The 15,492-nt window shown below is 33.0% G+C and overlaps 1 protein-coding gene across 1 annotated transcript; it reads right to left on the reverse strand.

Moving 5' to 3' along the window:
- Positions 1-1,154: 1,154 nt before the first annotated feature.
- On the reverse strand, positions 1,155-6,718 carry LOC104903224 (protein CNGC15b). The gene is made up of 7 exons (XM_010691222.4): positions 6,203-6,718; positions 5,611-6,097; positions 5,288-5,500; positions 4,309-4,604; positions 3,030-3,141; positions 2,645-2,881; positions 1,155-2,072 (listed from the first exon to the last, which is right to left on the reverse strand). The coding sequence occupies exons 1-7, from the start codon at positions 6,226-6,228 to the stop codon at positions 1,410-1,412; spliced, it is 2,034 nt and encodes a 677-aa protein (XP_010689524.2). The 5' UTR covers positions 6,229-6,718; the 3' UTR covers positions 1,155-1,409.
- Between the last annotated feature and the right edge of the window lie 8,774 nt (positions 6,719-15,492).

Genomic DNA, 15,492 nt, shown 5'->3' on the forward strand with positions numbered 1-15,492 from the left:
TAGATCTGAGAAAGGGTTGGTGTTTTTTCAATTTACATTTGTTGCTTATTACTTCAAATGTGATGTCGTTGTTGGTGTTTGAAGCGGCGGAGTTTAAACCTTGATGTGTTCGACGGAGATGGAGGGGTTTGAAGAGAAGAAAGAGAGGCGTTGAGAATTGAGAGGGAGGGAGAGGCGTGTGAGGGCTAGGGTTTCTGAAATAAAAAGTGTATAGTGGGCCTCGTAAAATAGAAAGGGTATAGTGGCCTTAATATGCGTCGCACATTGAATAGGTGCGTTGCAAATTGGGTATCTTGCAACGCACCTAAAAGACGTGCGACGAAAGATAGTTTGAAATTTTTTTTAATGTAGAGACGATTTGCGTCGCATGAGTCAGGGTATCCGACGCACATTTGGCTTTTGCAACGCATGTAAGGCATGTGCGACGCAAATGGGACATATCTGGTGCTTATGTAACCATGTTGTGCGTCGCAATCCTCTTTATGTGCGACGCAAATTACGTTATTACGTCGTTTTGCCTTTCATGGGACGCAAATAGGGTGCCGCAAATCGTCTTTTTTCTACTAGTGACCCTATCGATATCTCAAATCAATGATGGGTTCTATTTGGTAACTAAATGGACACTTAAGTAGGACCGAACTAGAACTAATTGTCAGGCTATTGTTCTCTTGTTTCCTCAAAGTCATAGAGTAAGACATAGATATATCAAAAATATGAATTCTTTTGATTGCATTATGGACTCCCCCGAAAACCATTGGGACAAGTATATAGTACAAAAGAAAATAAGGAATTGGAATTAGGATTGGTTCAAGGGGTGAGCTTTTCCATCTTTTTTAGCAAAGTCTAGGGTACAATTTCTACCCTCAAGCATTTGCTTGGGATTTAAGGGAGGTTGGGGTGTATGGTTGTAATAGAAATTTGTGTGGGGGCGCTGTGCGAGGACAACCCAAAAGATTTCTTTTTTTTTACAGCTAGAGGATTTCTTCTTACTTATTACAAAAATGGTAAAAAGTAAATAACATAAACATACAAAGGTCACTAGGCTATAACATGCTCGCTCCTTAGTGTACTTTGGATATATCATATAAAGACCAACGTATACCTCCTCTATTTTTTTAGTTGATCCATTTTCTTTAGACACGCTTGCCGATGCATTATTTTGAATCTTTATAGTTTTAATTATCAATAAGCATATATTACAAAAAGTTGATGTTTTAAAAATATACATTGAGATGAAATCTAACAAGATCCCACATGAAAATATTTTCCAAGTATAAATCACAAGACATAGTCAAAGTTGTGTATGGGAATAGTGTCATAATCCAAAACCGTTCATCTAAAAACGAAGGAAGTACATTTTAGTACAAAGTAATGATCAGGCACACCTTTATGTGGAACTTAATTGTCATTCATATGAAGAATGTATCATCAATTGAGCTTATGGTGCAAGAATCTGGTCCAAAACGATTGCTCGAACCCCTTCTAATGCGTCTAACCAATTCAGCAGCATAGGTGGCTAACCCTGACCCTGGTTGAGGTAGAAATATTTCCATTTCTTCGGGCATAGTCTGCTGACCTTGTGAGGTTTTTTGGGCTAACTCCTTTCGCCTTCTATACCTTTGCCATGCAGTTTGTATGTAGCAAGATGCCCATGTTCGCCATTGATGTGAATGAAAACGAAAGTTGTCCACTACTTTTTTACTATGTAGCATCCTGTACTGTGATGCAACGTATCCCAAGTCTTCTGGTGCAAGAGAAAGGGCTTCAACCTCAGAGTTGGCCTTTATTGTTCGGGTGGAAGATGGAAGGATAGCAGTTGAGTTCGGGTCAAGAACCCAAGACAGTAACTCTTCCCCGCAAAAACTACCAGGGCCTAGGCATGATGAGTTGAAAAACCCTGCTCGACCTCCACTCGTAGTGTAAGATTCAAGATCACCACGGATTATGAAGTACATTTTGGTGACGGGTTCACCCTCGCGCAATAGGATAGCTCCTTTGATGGATAGCACAGGCTTTAGCCTCTCACATATTGCATCTAGCATATTATCCTCCATCTGCTCAAATACTGGGACCTATACAAATGCGGTTGACGAAAACATCCTATATATGTCATCTCACAAATATAATCAAGATCCTCACGACTTGTTTGTTTAGCAATCATAGATGGTGGAAATGCTACTTCATTTTAACATAAACTTTGGAAATCAAGTCTCATGTCAATTATCATAGTATTACTAGCTAATTCGGTAATTCCCCCTAAAACATTCGCTCTTTATTTTCTGTAGATATGCATTACAATCTATTACCATTTCAAAAGATGGTATTGAGTGGTAAGGGAATTTTTTTTTTAAGAAAAACACATGTTTGGCATGGAGTTTCACTATCATGGATATTGACATGAGTTTACTACTACAAAATCACCTAAAATTCCTTATCGTTACCACCGTTGACTACCACCTACCAAACAGGTCATTGAGATACAAAAGTACAACTAGGTGTTTTTTGGGATACATACTTGTCGGAGTAGATTGAACCACACTACAAAATCACCTAAAATTCATTATCTTTACCATCGTTGACTACCACCTACCAAACAAGTTATTGAGATACAAAAGTACAACTAGGTGTGTTTTGGGGTACATACTTGTCGGAGTAGGTTGAACCACAGATGGCGATTGACTTTCCTTCTCAAATTGGGAGGGAAGTCTCTAACAAGAGAATCTTCAATGACACCACGAGCAGTTACCCACTTGTACTGATCATAATTACGAACTGATTGCCTCAACTCTGGTGAAAGCTGTCTGTGTTGCACCCATCGCTCTGTGTCAGCTCGCTTGATTCTCCACTCATCCAATCGTTGGGTGCCTGATTTTATGTAGTTCTATAAAGTAGGATTAGAGAAAGGAAATATCAACAGAATTACATCTAATACTACTTACTGAGGTACCGGCCTGCATGTTTGCTTCTACTAGATACTAGATAGAGACAGCAATATCATGCTGATCAAATGGCTAGTATACAGGACTTACTTGCACATTTCCAATGAGTGATGCAAAAAGGATTAAGCCTAGAACTGCAACGATGTTAGTAAATATATTTTCCAACACCTCACTGCTCGTCTCCAAATTATTCCCAATCGAACTGCAGCAAACAAAATAAGATAGAGTACCATTAGAAACCAAGGTCATGAAGCACAATATTTTTGAGCTCAAAATTAGCCATACTTATACTATAATGTTCACTTGGCAAATTTTTCAATTACTACCTTAATAGTAGCCAGTAGGCCGTTATATGTCTTACAACCTTGTAAAAAAATGTAAATTACTAGCTTGTAAAGAAAATTTATTGTTGTTTCCCTCAGTTTTTCTAATGCATTATTTGTGGGACCTAATCACCATAGTAAATTCATACATTATGACATCAATTTGGATAAAAGAATCATCCCAAGAATCTAGTGAAGTAACAATAATTGATTAAACATGTGAAGAAAAAGAGATTTGCAAGGTTTTTGTTTGAATAAGACTATAAATTACAAAATGACCAATTGAAAGGTAAATTTTTATTTTATTTTTTTTTATTCATTTGAGCCACAAAGTACAAAGAAGGAGAAGGGGGATTTGAACCTGTGACATATCGTTCAAAACACCTCAATCTTAACCACTAGGCCAAGACATCCTTGATTAATTGAAAGGTAAATTTAATTGTATATATATCTTGGCCACTAAAAACATTAAACCATTTTTTACATAGTTCCAAAAAATCTAGAAATAACACACCCTCATAATTACTCCCTCCGTCTTCAAATACTTGCTACATTATTGTAGAGTTTGTCTAGGCAACCAACCGTTTGAGTCTCTTAGGAGACTCAAACAGGGGTAATTTGGTCATTTTAAGCCTTGGAAATTTCACGCGCGTGTTGTTTAGTACCAATGCTAGGTTAGATTGGTACCATTGTCCGAAAATTTTGATACCAAAGTAAGGTTGCTTGGTACCAATCCTGATAACAATGTGATACCAATACCATGTTATAATGGTACCAATGTGTAACTTTTTGAGTATTTGAGTCTTTTTTGGACTCAAACAGTTGGTTACCAAGGTTTTCTCATTATTGTAGGTACAAATTTCATAAAATGAGAAAAGATGTAATGAAGACCATAACTTTATGAAAAAAGAACAAATATTTGGGAATTAGAGGCAGAATAAAGGCAAAAATAGAAAGGAATATTATTATTTTATGAGAGTTATGTTACCAAATAAGGAAATATAACAAGTAAAAGATGTATCATCTCAAAATATTACTTCTATTACCTCATGCTTTGTAACGCCCACCAGAAGCAGTATAGACACTTTCTTAAGAAAGGGGCTGATGTAGCTCCTACCTGCAATGCAAGTACATATATACCAAAGTGATAGAAATCATTGTTTGCATCGCAGATATTTGTGATATTTGTCAACCCCAACCACATGATTCTTTTGGGATCATTACTAGTGCTTTGGCAATCAAAGAATAGATAGTTGCAATTCGGATTTTCTTGATCGCACGTGCTTCTCCAGCAAGCTTCTTGCCTTTGTAATGACAGAAGGTAGTAGCATCCGCCAACCACCTTCGTAAAATCACAAAAAACTATAAGCTCTTCTAAATATAGTCTAACACGATGTGACAATAAGACCAAAACCGACACGAGGAGAAGAAAATTATCGCCAGTAACACGAAACTACATGACACGAACACGAAATCATACCAAACACAAGCCAATTTGATCACTTTGTCATATTATGTAATCATGCTACATTTGATATAATTTTTGACATATTTTGAGAACAATCTGAAATCAACATGAGACCAGGTACGAATCTAACCCATTTATTATTAGTTCTATGTTACATGCTGAAATCATGGAAATTTGTTCAACTATGCATTGAATTAATTAGTTGGCGCTAGGAATAACCTAGCACGGGGTCCAGGGATGAAACTCCCTAGTGGGGGTTAGGGGGCAACGTCCCCTAACTTTTCGGAATACGTTATTTAATATACCGGGGTTTAGACCCATCTGTTTAGGTTAATTAGTAGGATACTATATAAACATTATTATAAAACCACTGCCTTATTATTCTGTAATATCATATGTTCTCTCTCTCAACCTAATAAAATTTGTTAGTGAACCACGTTAATTCTTGTGTCTATTGTTCATTATTGTTTGTTTCGTTAATTGTATCTGTCAGACTGTCACAACAGTTACTCACATAATTCTGAACCATAGTCAGCGTGCACAAATTGATGACTTACATTGCTAACTAAATAGTAGAGCATCATATTGTAAACAGCTCCTGCCCCCGCTCTTTTTGGCATCGGCCCGCTAGCCTTAGATATCTTCCTTGAGAGCGTATACAAATGAACAAGCCTGAGAAGGAATTGTAATAAGATGCAGAAGCGAGGAGTTGTTTTCCCAAGAGAAGTCACTGATGATTCAACTTTAGGTATTGCTCTCCATATAATAACCTGCAATATTAATTACACATCAGACATCAGCTAGAAACTAAACAGAACTTCAGAAAGCTACTAACAAATACTATAGTTTGCCATTTAGTCTCTTTCATGCATATTGTTACCTGTGGAACAGGCAGAAGTGCGATAACATCAATCCAGAAATCTTTACGAAGATACCTTAAGCCAATCTTCCAGGGATCAATAACAAGTTCCCCTCTTCCTAGAACACGCGAAGAAGACGCCACATAAGCTGTTCTAAACTTGATGACAATACTGATTAGATAGAAAACATCGAGCACAGATCTTATAACAGTCAGAATCAAATCGAACTTTGTATCAGAAGCCTCAACACATAGCTCAGGGGTAGTGTAAGGGGAGAACAAGAAGAGGGGATCAACCAATATTGACAATAAACATGCTACTAAGAATATATTGTTCCAGCTGCTAGCTGCTGCTGACTGTGGATCCACTATTTTTCTTCTGATGTTTACATAGTCTTCTGAGAAAACTCTGGATATAATCTTTGGTTGACAACACCTCATATTTGCATTCTCCTTATCATATTCTTTAATTTTCGCCAGGTTTTCAAGGTCATGCTCATCTTGGACCCTAACATATACTATAATCATTAGAGTTCATGTTTTCAGGTAACCATATAAGATTTTGGGGGAAAAACTAAATTAGAAACACTGAAAATTAACTCAACTTTCGTACCTAAGATGCCGCTTCCTGTGAAACATTCGAGCTGGTTGGCAGATAAAAGTCTTCGCGTTGTGGTTTTTTTTTTTTTTTTTTTTTGAAAAGGTGTGGTTCTAGTTTTCTAAGATCTCAACTATGTTGTGACAAGGAAATCACTTTGTACCGCGATTAATCAAACATTGATTTGCAGAACATCCAGTAAAAATTTATGCAGTATTCTACTTGGTTGTGGAATTGGTTATAGCAGAGAATGTTTTCACCTGCCTAGTACACAAGTCACAAAATAAAACCCTGTTAACATCTATATATTATTTGTGTATCTTCAATCATTTTAAGAGTGTTTGATTTGATAGAAATCATTTTCGAGGAAAAGTAGTTTCCCCATTTTCGTTTGTTTGGCTTGTAAGGATTTGAAGATAGTTTTTCACATGGTACAAGATAGTTTTCCCAACGGTGGTTTACATTCTACATTGTCCTCCATATTCTTGGACCTGTTTGACAAATATAGTTTAGAGTTTAGCTTTTAGAGTTTAGAGTTTTACCTTTTTGTTTAGCAGATTTGACAAACTTTTCACATAAATGTGTTCAGTAAAACTTAGCTGATTGCTAAAAACTGATTACCGTTTGTTTGTATAAAATGATATTTATGGATATATTAACCGATATGTTAATATTATACTTATGGGCAATAAAGTCTTTTACATTCTTTCACCTAACCCTCTTAAAAAAGCTCCAAAGAGTAGCTTTTCATTTCGAGAATTTTCACCCAAAACTCTCTCTTAAAACTCTCTTTAGCAAAGGTAAAAAAAACTCTAAAAGTGGTCCAAAACTCTCTTTTTGCCCAAAACTCTAATTGTTAAGCACTCCCTTTATCTTTTTCTTTCATTCCATACATCTATCATCTCCCTTCGCTTTCATTCTAAGCTTTTCTCTCCAACTTTTTGTGTAAGAAACAAACGAAGGAAAACCAATCTATAATTATGTTAGAAGTAAAGATGGAAAACAGAAAAAAATATGAGGAGCCTATTGGGTGGTCGTTGTTTGTGCTCGATCGGATGGGGTTCGCCCAACCGGGCAACCCCTGTGAGGCTTTTTGATTTTCTTCTGGGGCCCGATCGGGCGAAGACCCAGAGATGTTATTCTCCGGGTTTTAATTATTTCCTTGGATGCTTTGTGTAACCCCCTTTTTAATTACGTTATTAAGGATGGTTATCATCCTCATCACGATGGTAATTTATGTTATTCCATTATTTCTCTTGATGATGGGAGTTTTAAGTCTTCATCTTCATGAGTTTGAGTGGATTAATTTTATCATTGAATTCCATGGAGTCCTTTGATTGTTTTTAGGATGTTACTTCTTTTTCTTCTCTACTCCTATAAATATGGTTCATTTTATTATTATTTTTATATGTATATATCTTTTCACCCTCTCTCTTCTTCTTTTCTTCATCTCTTTTGGACATAAATTCTAGTGACTCCATCTCACATCCAAGAGTGTCATTGTGTGTTGAGAGTTGTGTGAACCTTAGGAAACGAATTGGTGAGTACGATTGTGCACTCCGGTTGCTTCGAAACTCGTTTTCAAGGCTGTGGTTTGTTTACCAGGGCATAACAAGTTCTTGTTATTTGTTCTTATCTTGTTCTTCATTCTAGCTTTAAAAACCTTTAAATAAAACAAATTATGCTTTCGTAAAAGCTTTTTCCACTGAAAATTTAGACTGAACTACAGAAGAATGAGATGTTCTAGACCAAAAAGCACTAAAAGGACCTCATACCCTTCAACGCTAAAGCTATCTAAGAAAAACCAAGGATTGCATGTAATGCATAAGTAACAGATAAGTTAACTCCACTTATCATTAATTCACCCATATCACAATATAGAAAAGTTGGGATTACTATTTGATCTTAAAATCTCTTGTGTTAGCTAGTGATGCACACAAGAAATTTAGAATGACCATCATCTTGTACTCTGATTAAATATTAAAATAAAAGAATAAAAATGTTGCAGAAAATGCCAAAATAATTTAAAGATCTTAAAACTGATAGTAAATTGAATAATAAACTAATTAAGTCTGAAATACTTTTCAAAGTATAAAGGAAAAAGAGATTGATTGAAATGGATTGACCTGTTTTATTTGCCAAAGACTGCAATATGTCTTTGAGAGGCCTGACAAGATCATCGGATCAGCATGCTTAACCAATAGCACCATAAACTAACTATTTGCTCCTTGGAATTTGAATATTATGCCTCTTCGAAAGGTAGCCTTTTTTTTCTATCCCAAAAAAAAAATAATGAGCAATTAATTTTTCAACATAAGCTCACAATAAAAATATACTTTCTCCAATATTTTTTTATTTGCAACACTTTTCTAAAAGGATATAAAAATTACTTGCAACATTTTTTATTTTTGTTTTTCCTTTCTTTCTATCTCTTTCCAATCACGTAAGGCTCTTTTTTTTATTTCTCTATATCTCTCTTCTACCCAAATTTTACATTGGAATTGATAAAAAAAATATATTATAATTAAAGAAACGGAAAAAGTAGATAAAAGAAATGGGTATTGCATTGGACCAACTGAAACACAAAAGAACCATATACAATCTTAGGACAAAAAATTTTATGCTATCTGACATAATCAGAACGGCAGAACCAGTGACTACTGGTGAAATTGCTTTTGTTTTTCTTCTCCTTTAATTTGTTATTTTATAGTAACAGCCATACCTAACCCTGCAAAACCGGTCTGGTTGACTTGTGCGAGGTTATGGTCCGAACGTCCGGTAGAGAAATTCGTTATACTAATCAAATACTGGATACTTCATTTTTTTCTATACGTACTGGGTACTTCATTTTTTTTCTCTATATATAGTGAGTACTCAATTTATTTTAATATATGAGAATTAAGGTTGACTTAGTAGTTGTGCGGCCATCTTTACATTATTGTGATCTCCAGAGCTTGCTGTAGTTTTACTGTGGATTTTTACTTTTTATTCTTTTGAATATGTTTTTACAACTTGCTTGATTCTTCAGATTTCAAATTTTACGTAGTATGTTGAAGACATAGCCGACTATTAGGGGGAGCAACCGCAAACCTGAGGGTCCCTTTTTGATGGGCCCCATCTTTTTTAGAAATTCTGAAAAATAAATTATTAAAAAAAGTATTTGAAGGTTGTGTTTTTCTAGTTAAACTCCTTCCATCTTCAACTTTTTCTCCCTTTATTTGGTTCTCAACTAGTTATTAGGCCCTGGCTATGCCTTGGGTAAGAAAAAAATTTATTTATTAATATAATACTTTATGATAATAACACTAAATATAATTTAGCCTAGTGGTTAGAACTTTAGTATATGTACTTGAGGTCTTGAGATCAAACCCTATACTATGCAATTTCTTAGTTTTTTTTAGTGTACATGGATTACATGAACTAAAACTCCCTAGGGAAAGCGTCACGTGGCACAGTTTCTTGTTTTCGCACACCTTTTAATATATTAGTATAGATTTTTTAATAGCTATGGTTAATAATCTTAATCATTTTTTCCTATTTGTTCTTCTTAGTTAAACCAACAACCATGCCAATAATTTATATCTTGCCATTTCCCTTTTCTGACAATTTAAATTAGTTTCCAACAATATATATTAGGGGCAAGAATTCGAATAATTCAAGCGCAAATTTCGATAAATATGTCTCTACAGTTTAGAATCTGGCTTTTAGTTTTTGCTCTGGACTCCGAAAATGTCTTAGACAGGCACTGGTTGAAAGGTTAGAAATTTCATGTTTTTTAGCATTATATTACTTGATTTGCCATACTCACTCCCACTCATTTTAAAACCGACTTATATATCCATTAATTGTGTGCTTGTTGCAACTCAAGTACTCTTTTTCGCACAACTTATTACCTACTTATTATTACTTGTCATTTCCTAATTGCTGGACAAAGGTATAGTTTAGATGTCTGAGGCGTGGGATACATGGCAAAAGTTGTCACCTTGTTATACATATTCTAAGTTTCTAACTCACCTCAACGCTTTATGAGTTGCATTAGCTGAAGTATTCCCTTCAGGATGCTAGCTAGTTAAATCATATTTAGAGGCGGCTAAATTTGAGTAGGACAGTTCAGCAACCTACCAGCACTATTTTACATACCAACTACATAGGATATATATACGTGAACATTCGATCGAGATACGAAAGAAGAGCATAAACAAATGATTAGGTTAAACACATTACATATATATACCAGATAGATTATTGATCACAGTACAAAAAGTAATAAATTATGCACCGCTGTGGTGTATACTCTGTATAGTATATGACTATCAAATGACTCATATTTCTTTATGTAAGATGAAGTCTCTTGCAAGCAAGAGGAAAATTGGGGAACTTTCTTTACAAGGAATGAGACTCGATCCCATAATCTCTGAGATCCAATGTGATACCAATACTACTAGACTATCACCTGTTGCTCTTTACCGCTAGGTTAAGTCTTGCTTAGTACCAAATGACTCATATGTGAGACATATTGTTTTGCTATTTAGTACTTAAAGACATGAAATCTAGAAGAAGATAATAATAAAAGCAATTGGTTGGTATATCAAAGAAATTTAAAATTAAAGAAAAGAAAAAAAGATTATCTAGCTATCTCAACCTCATATAGAAGTATGGCATACTACTTTGAACATACATAAACTAGCCTTCTATGCAAATGATGCGTGTGTAGATTATTTTGGCGATTATTCTTAAATTTCATCTAAATGTATTTTTGGAGGATGTAAGTTATAATCATCATTAACTAGGTTTTTGACTCGGGCAAAATGCAAATTTTTTTTGTTTATTTATAAATTTTATGGTTTTATAATGATTCTCCCAAAATCATGGTGTGAATATTAGATCGTAATTTAAACTTTTTATAATCATATCGTTTATTAGAAATATTTTAAAGCTGACTTATAACCCGTGCATTCAATGACTGATGTAGTTAATATTATGGTGCGACGTTGACTGAAAAAGTTTTTGATCTACCCATTGCTTCACTTTGAGGATCAATTAAAATCACAATTCGCTCCATTATTGGGATTCAATCATGCAACCACTTCTTCTCCCACTTTCTGCAATCCCTACTTTCCACAGTCTCTCTCACCCTCACTCTTTTGTTGTCTTGAGATCCCGTGATATTTATCACAAATTAAAATTTCAAAACCTTATGATGGTAACTCTTGATATGGCTAACTCAACCCGTGCAAATTACAAACCAAAAATGGAGATTTAAGCAGAGCTAAAAATTGCTATATTTAATTGAACCTTTCTCCTGAATTTCGGCAATATCATATTTAAATAAAATGGAGATATATTCGAAAAATTGCTACATTCAATCAATTGAATCTTCTGTTATTAAATAAAAGAGTTCCCGTTCAATACCAAATTTATTTGAAAAAATAAAGTTATCCAATAAGTTTGACCACAGGTTCATCGAACACGCTTGATATTTTCGAAATTGGAGAGAAAATGAATTTGATTGTGTTTTTTATACATTGACGTTGGATGTGTGAGATTCAGATGTTATCTACATGAGATTATTATATGAAGATGATGATTCACTTTCTAGATGTTTGAATTGAGATGGAAAAAGATAGAATTTTTATGGCAGTGAATTGAGAGTTCTAAGCAAGGGTTTGTTACATTTTGGAACTTTTTTAGCAAACTTAGATTTTGTTAAGTTTATATTGGGCTTCTAAATAGAAGTAAGATTCTATGCACCTCTCTTAGAATTTAAAGCTTGTAAGTTTCATACTATTGGACCCATTTTATTTATTTATTTTGAAAAGTAAAATATAGAAAAAATTGTATTGTATAATTATTTATTACATGCGCAGTTCACCCTTTTTTTCATTTTTATTGTGAGTTTGTGATTAGCTCACTGACCCATGTCAATAATACTTGTTACAAATGAACGGTAATATACAGAAATGAAAATCAATTTATATGTGAAAATATATTATATGACGTTTTATCTTTTCTTTGAGATGAACACCTAGAAATTATAAGCTCTCAAATTTCATATGTATGGTAATATATTTTTTTTAGTTGTGATTTGGTTGTTGTGAATAAACAGAACAATATATATGACTTATAAATTTTACAAAGATACAACTACGCTAAAATTATGGACAATAAATTTCACATAAGTTTTATATGTAATTTTAATCTTTAACCTTACATAGAGATGTCATACAGTTAACAGTTAAGATAGCATATTCCTAGTGGACTTTAAATATCGCGATGTGGTATTTTGTATAATAAAAGGGGTCCCATTGTTATTATACTAAACTTTAAGACATTTCATGCTTGTTGTTACAATTAGGCTTCCCTCCTTTAAGTTTTACAAACCTGATGAGCCAAATAAAAGTTAACTTTTGTTACTTTATTATATTTCCTTATCTATTTGTATACTGGCTAATCCTTTTTTAGTTGATAGTTTAATATCAGGTGTTAGTACATAAGATGTTTATACTTTTGTGCAAGTGTTAGTACATAAGATGTTTATTCTTTTGTGCAAGCTAAGTGTTAGTACATAAGATGTTTATTCTTTTATGCAAGCTAAGTGTTAATACATAAGATGTTTTTTTTTTTTGTGTTATACATGAGGTGCTAATATCAATCATTATTGATTTTATCGTGGATCGCGTTTTGTATTGCTAATTAAATTGTAACTCACTAATAATTATCATCTTTTTATGGGATACACCGTAGTCTTCGTAATATGACGGCCCACGATCTTATACTTTGCAACGATCTTATAATTTAGATGGTATGGATATGTGGTCAATGATCTTATAGTTTGAACTTTTTTAATAAAAACTTATAATACAACTTATTGTATGATTAATACGTCCATTGGTAAACTTTAAGTTTAATATCATAATTTGTTAAGACTTTTTTTTTGGGGTTTAAGAAGAGAGTACATAATGTTCATTTAAATAGTTGTAATACCTTAAGTAGTGCCTAAAATATCAACTTCTTGCTATAAATTTATTTCTTAATTAATGTCAAAATATATGATTAGTACCTAAAATACCAAATTAGGGGATATGAATTTTTTATTAGTTCCTAAATACCGTATTTAGGGGATATGATTTTTTTTAATAAGTGCCTAAAATATCGGATTTAGGAGATATATTCTTTTGGCACTTTTATGATGCATAAGTAATTACTAATTAATAGTAATCAATTCCTAAAATTTAGTTGATTTACATTCCATAACAGAAAATTTTCCTAAATAGCTTTCCAATTATATGCCTAAAAAAAAAGTAATGCATAACTGAAATATTTAGAGACAAATACACGTGGCAAAAAATTTTAAAAGATTTTACAAAGGATTGACACATCAGCCATTCAATTTGCTCTTGACACATAAGCAAATTCTTATTGTTTTATAGTATTATATAGATTCTAGCTCATTAATAAATTATCATGTTTTATAAATACAAAATATAAAAGTTACTTGATGCAGAAGTTGTTTCAATAGGAAAGTAAAGAAAGAAGATTGTATTTAGTGTTCAGAAACTGTGATGCGGATTTAGATGTAAAGTTCTATTGTCAAATAAAATTTGTGAAAGATTTTTCTTTTGTTTGATTGATTATTTTGTTCTTTATGTCAAGATTTCTTTGAAGGTTCTTATGTCAAGTTGTTTTTTCATTACTTAATTTGTGAGAAATTTTTCGCAACTTCTATGTTTGATTGCATATTAGTAAGCAATAAATTAAAAAAGATCGCACATGATAGGATGCAATGACATTGAATTGACATAATTCACCTTGTCATTTATTAGTAATGAATATACATAGAGGTTATATTATTAGAGATGAGCTTATTTTTTAATAATCATTACATATTTCTCCTAAAAAGTAAAATGATAAGATTATCTATTATATGGCACAAATGAGAACTACGATTCCCAAGAAAATAAAAGGACAAATTATACTAACTAACAAACACGACAATTATTGACCCCCTGTAAATTAAAAAAAATAAGACTATCCTCTTTGTATTCTCGGTTTATCTTTGACTTGTTAATGAATGTTGGTATTAGTGTTGCATTCAAACGTTTAGGTAGAATTAAAAATTTATTTATGTCTTTGGTTTGGTAATTTATTTGAAAACTGCTTTAGGTATGTTGATTTATTCTTCAATCATAAACTTTTCCTTTCACTACACATATTTTTATGACAGTTTATTTCAGCAACTTTGAACTTCCTTTGATAGGCATATTATAAATTAGAAAGGGCTGTGATTGAGGAAAATTTTAATTGTTTAAAAAAGTGTTAAAAATACTTTTCAAAGGAAGGACGTCATAGCGCCCCCTTGGCTTGTATTATAATAATAATAATAATAATAATAATAATAATAATAATAATAATAATAATAATAATAATAATAATAATAATAATAATAATTGTTGTTGTTGTTGTTGTTGTTGTAGCCTGGAAATTAGTGGCTCTCCAAGGGACACATGGATCCATCAGGAGCGTCCACATGTCTCCTATCTACCAGGGAAGTACATGGAAAAAAGGATGGATGAAGTACTAATCTCCACTAAGGGAAAGTACCAGCCCATCTTCTTGGCCTGACATAATATATTGGCCCAAATCTCAAAAAACAGCTACATATGACTGGTTGACGTGTACTTCACAATAATTGTCCGCCACATGTCATGCTTTAATTGCCTAGCCAATCAGGTGCTCTTAAATTAGGGTGACCTCAAATTACAGCAATTAGACCCCAAGCACTATAAATAGTCCTTGAAATCAGGAGAAAGGGACCTTTTTTAGCAGTGTGTACTATTACTCTCTGAAACTCTATCTGACTTTCTCTCTCTATCTCTACTTTTCCTTATTACTACTGATACCTTACTTAAGCTTTGGAGGGGGACCTACCACTTAAACCTCCAGGGTGGGTCCCTTTTTTGCAGGTTCGGGAACAAAGCTCTGACACGGAATCATCTGACTAGGACATCGTTGCACAAGTCTCCAATGAATAACCTGTTGAGAGATAACAATATATTTACTAGTCAAGCACTACGTCACAACAACAACAACAACAACAACAACCATCATAATAATAATAATAATAATAATAATAATAATAATAATAATAATAATAATAACAATAATAACAACAATAATAATAATAACAATAATAATAGTAACAATAATAATAATAGTAATAATAATAGTAATAATAATAGTAATAATAATAATAATAATAATAATAATAATAATAATAATAATAATAATATATACAACTTAAGTGA

Source organism: Beta vulgaris, chromosome 9 (genome assembly GCF_026745355.1).
Source record: "Beta vulgaris subsp. vulgaris cultivar EL10 chromosome 9, EL10.2, whole genome shotgun sequence".
NCBI classification, from domain to species: Eukaryota; Viridiplantae; Streptophyta; class Magnoliopsida; order Caryophyllales; family Amaranthaceae; genus Beta; species Beta vulgaris.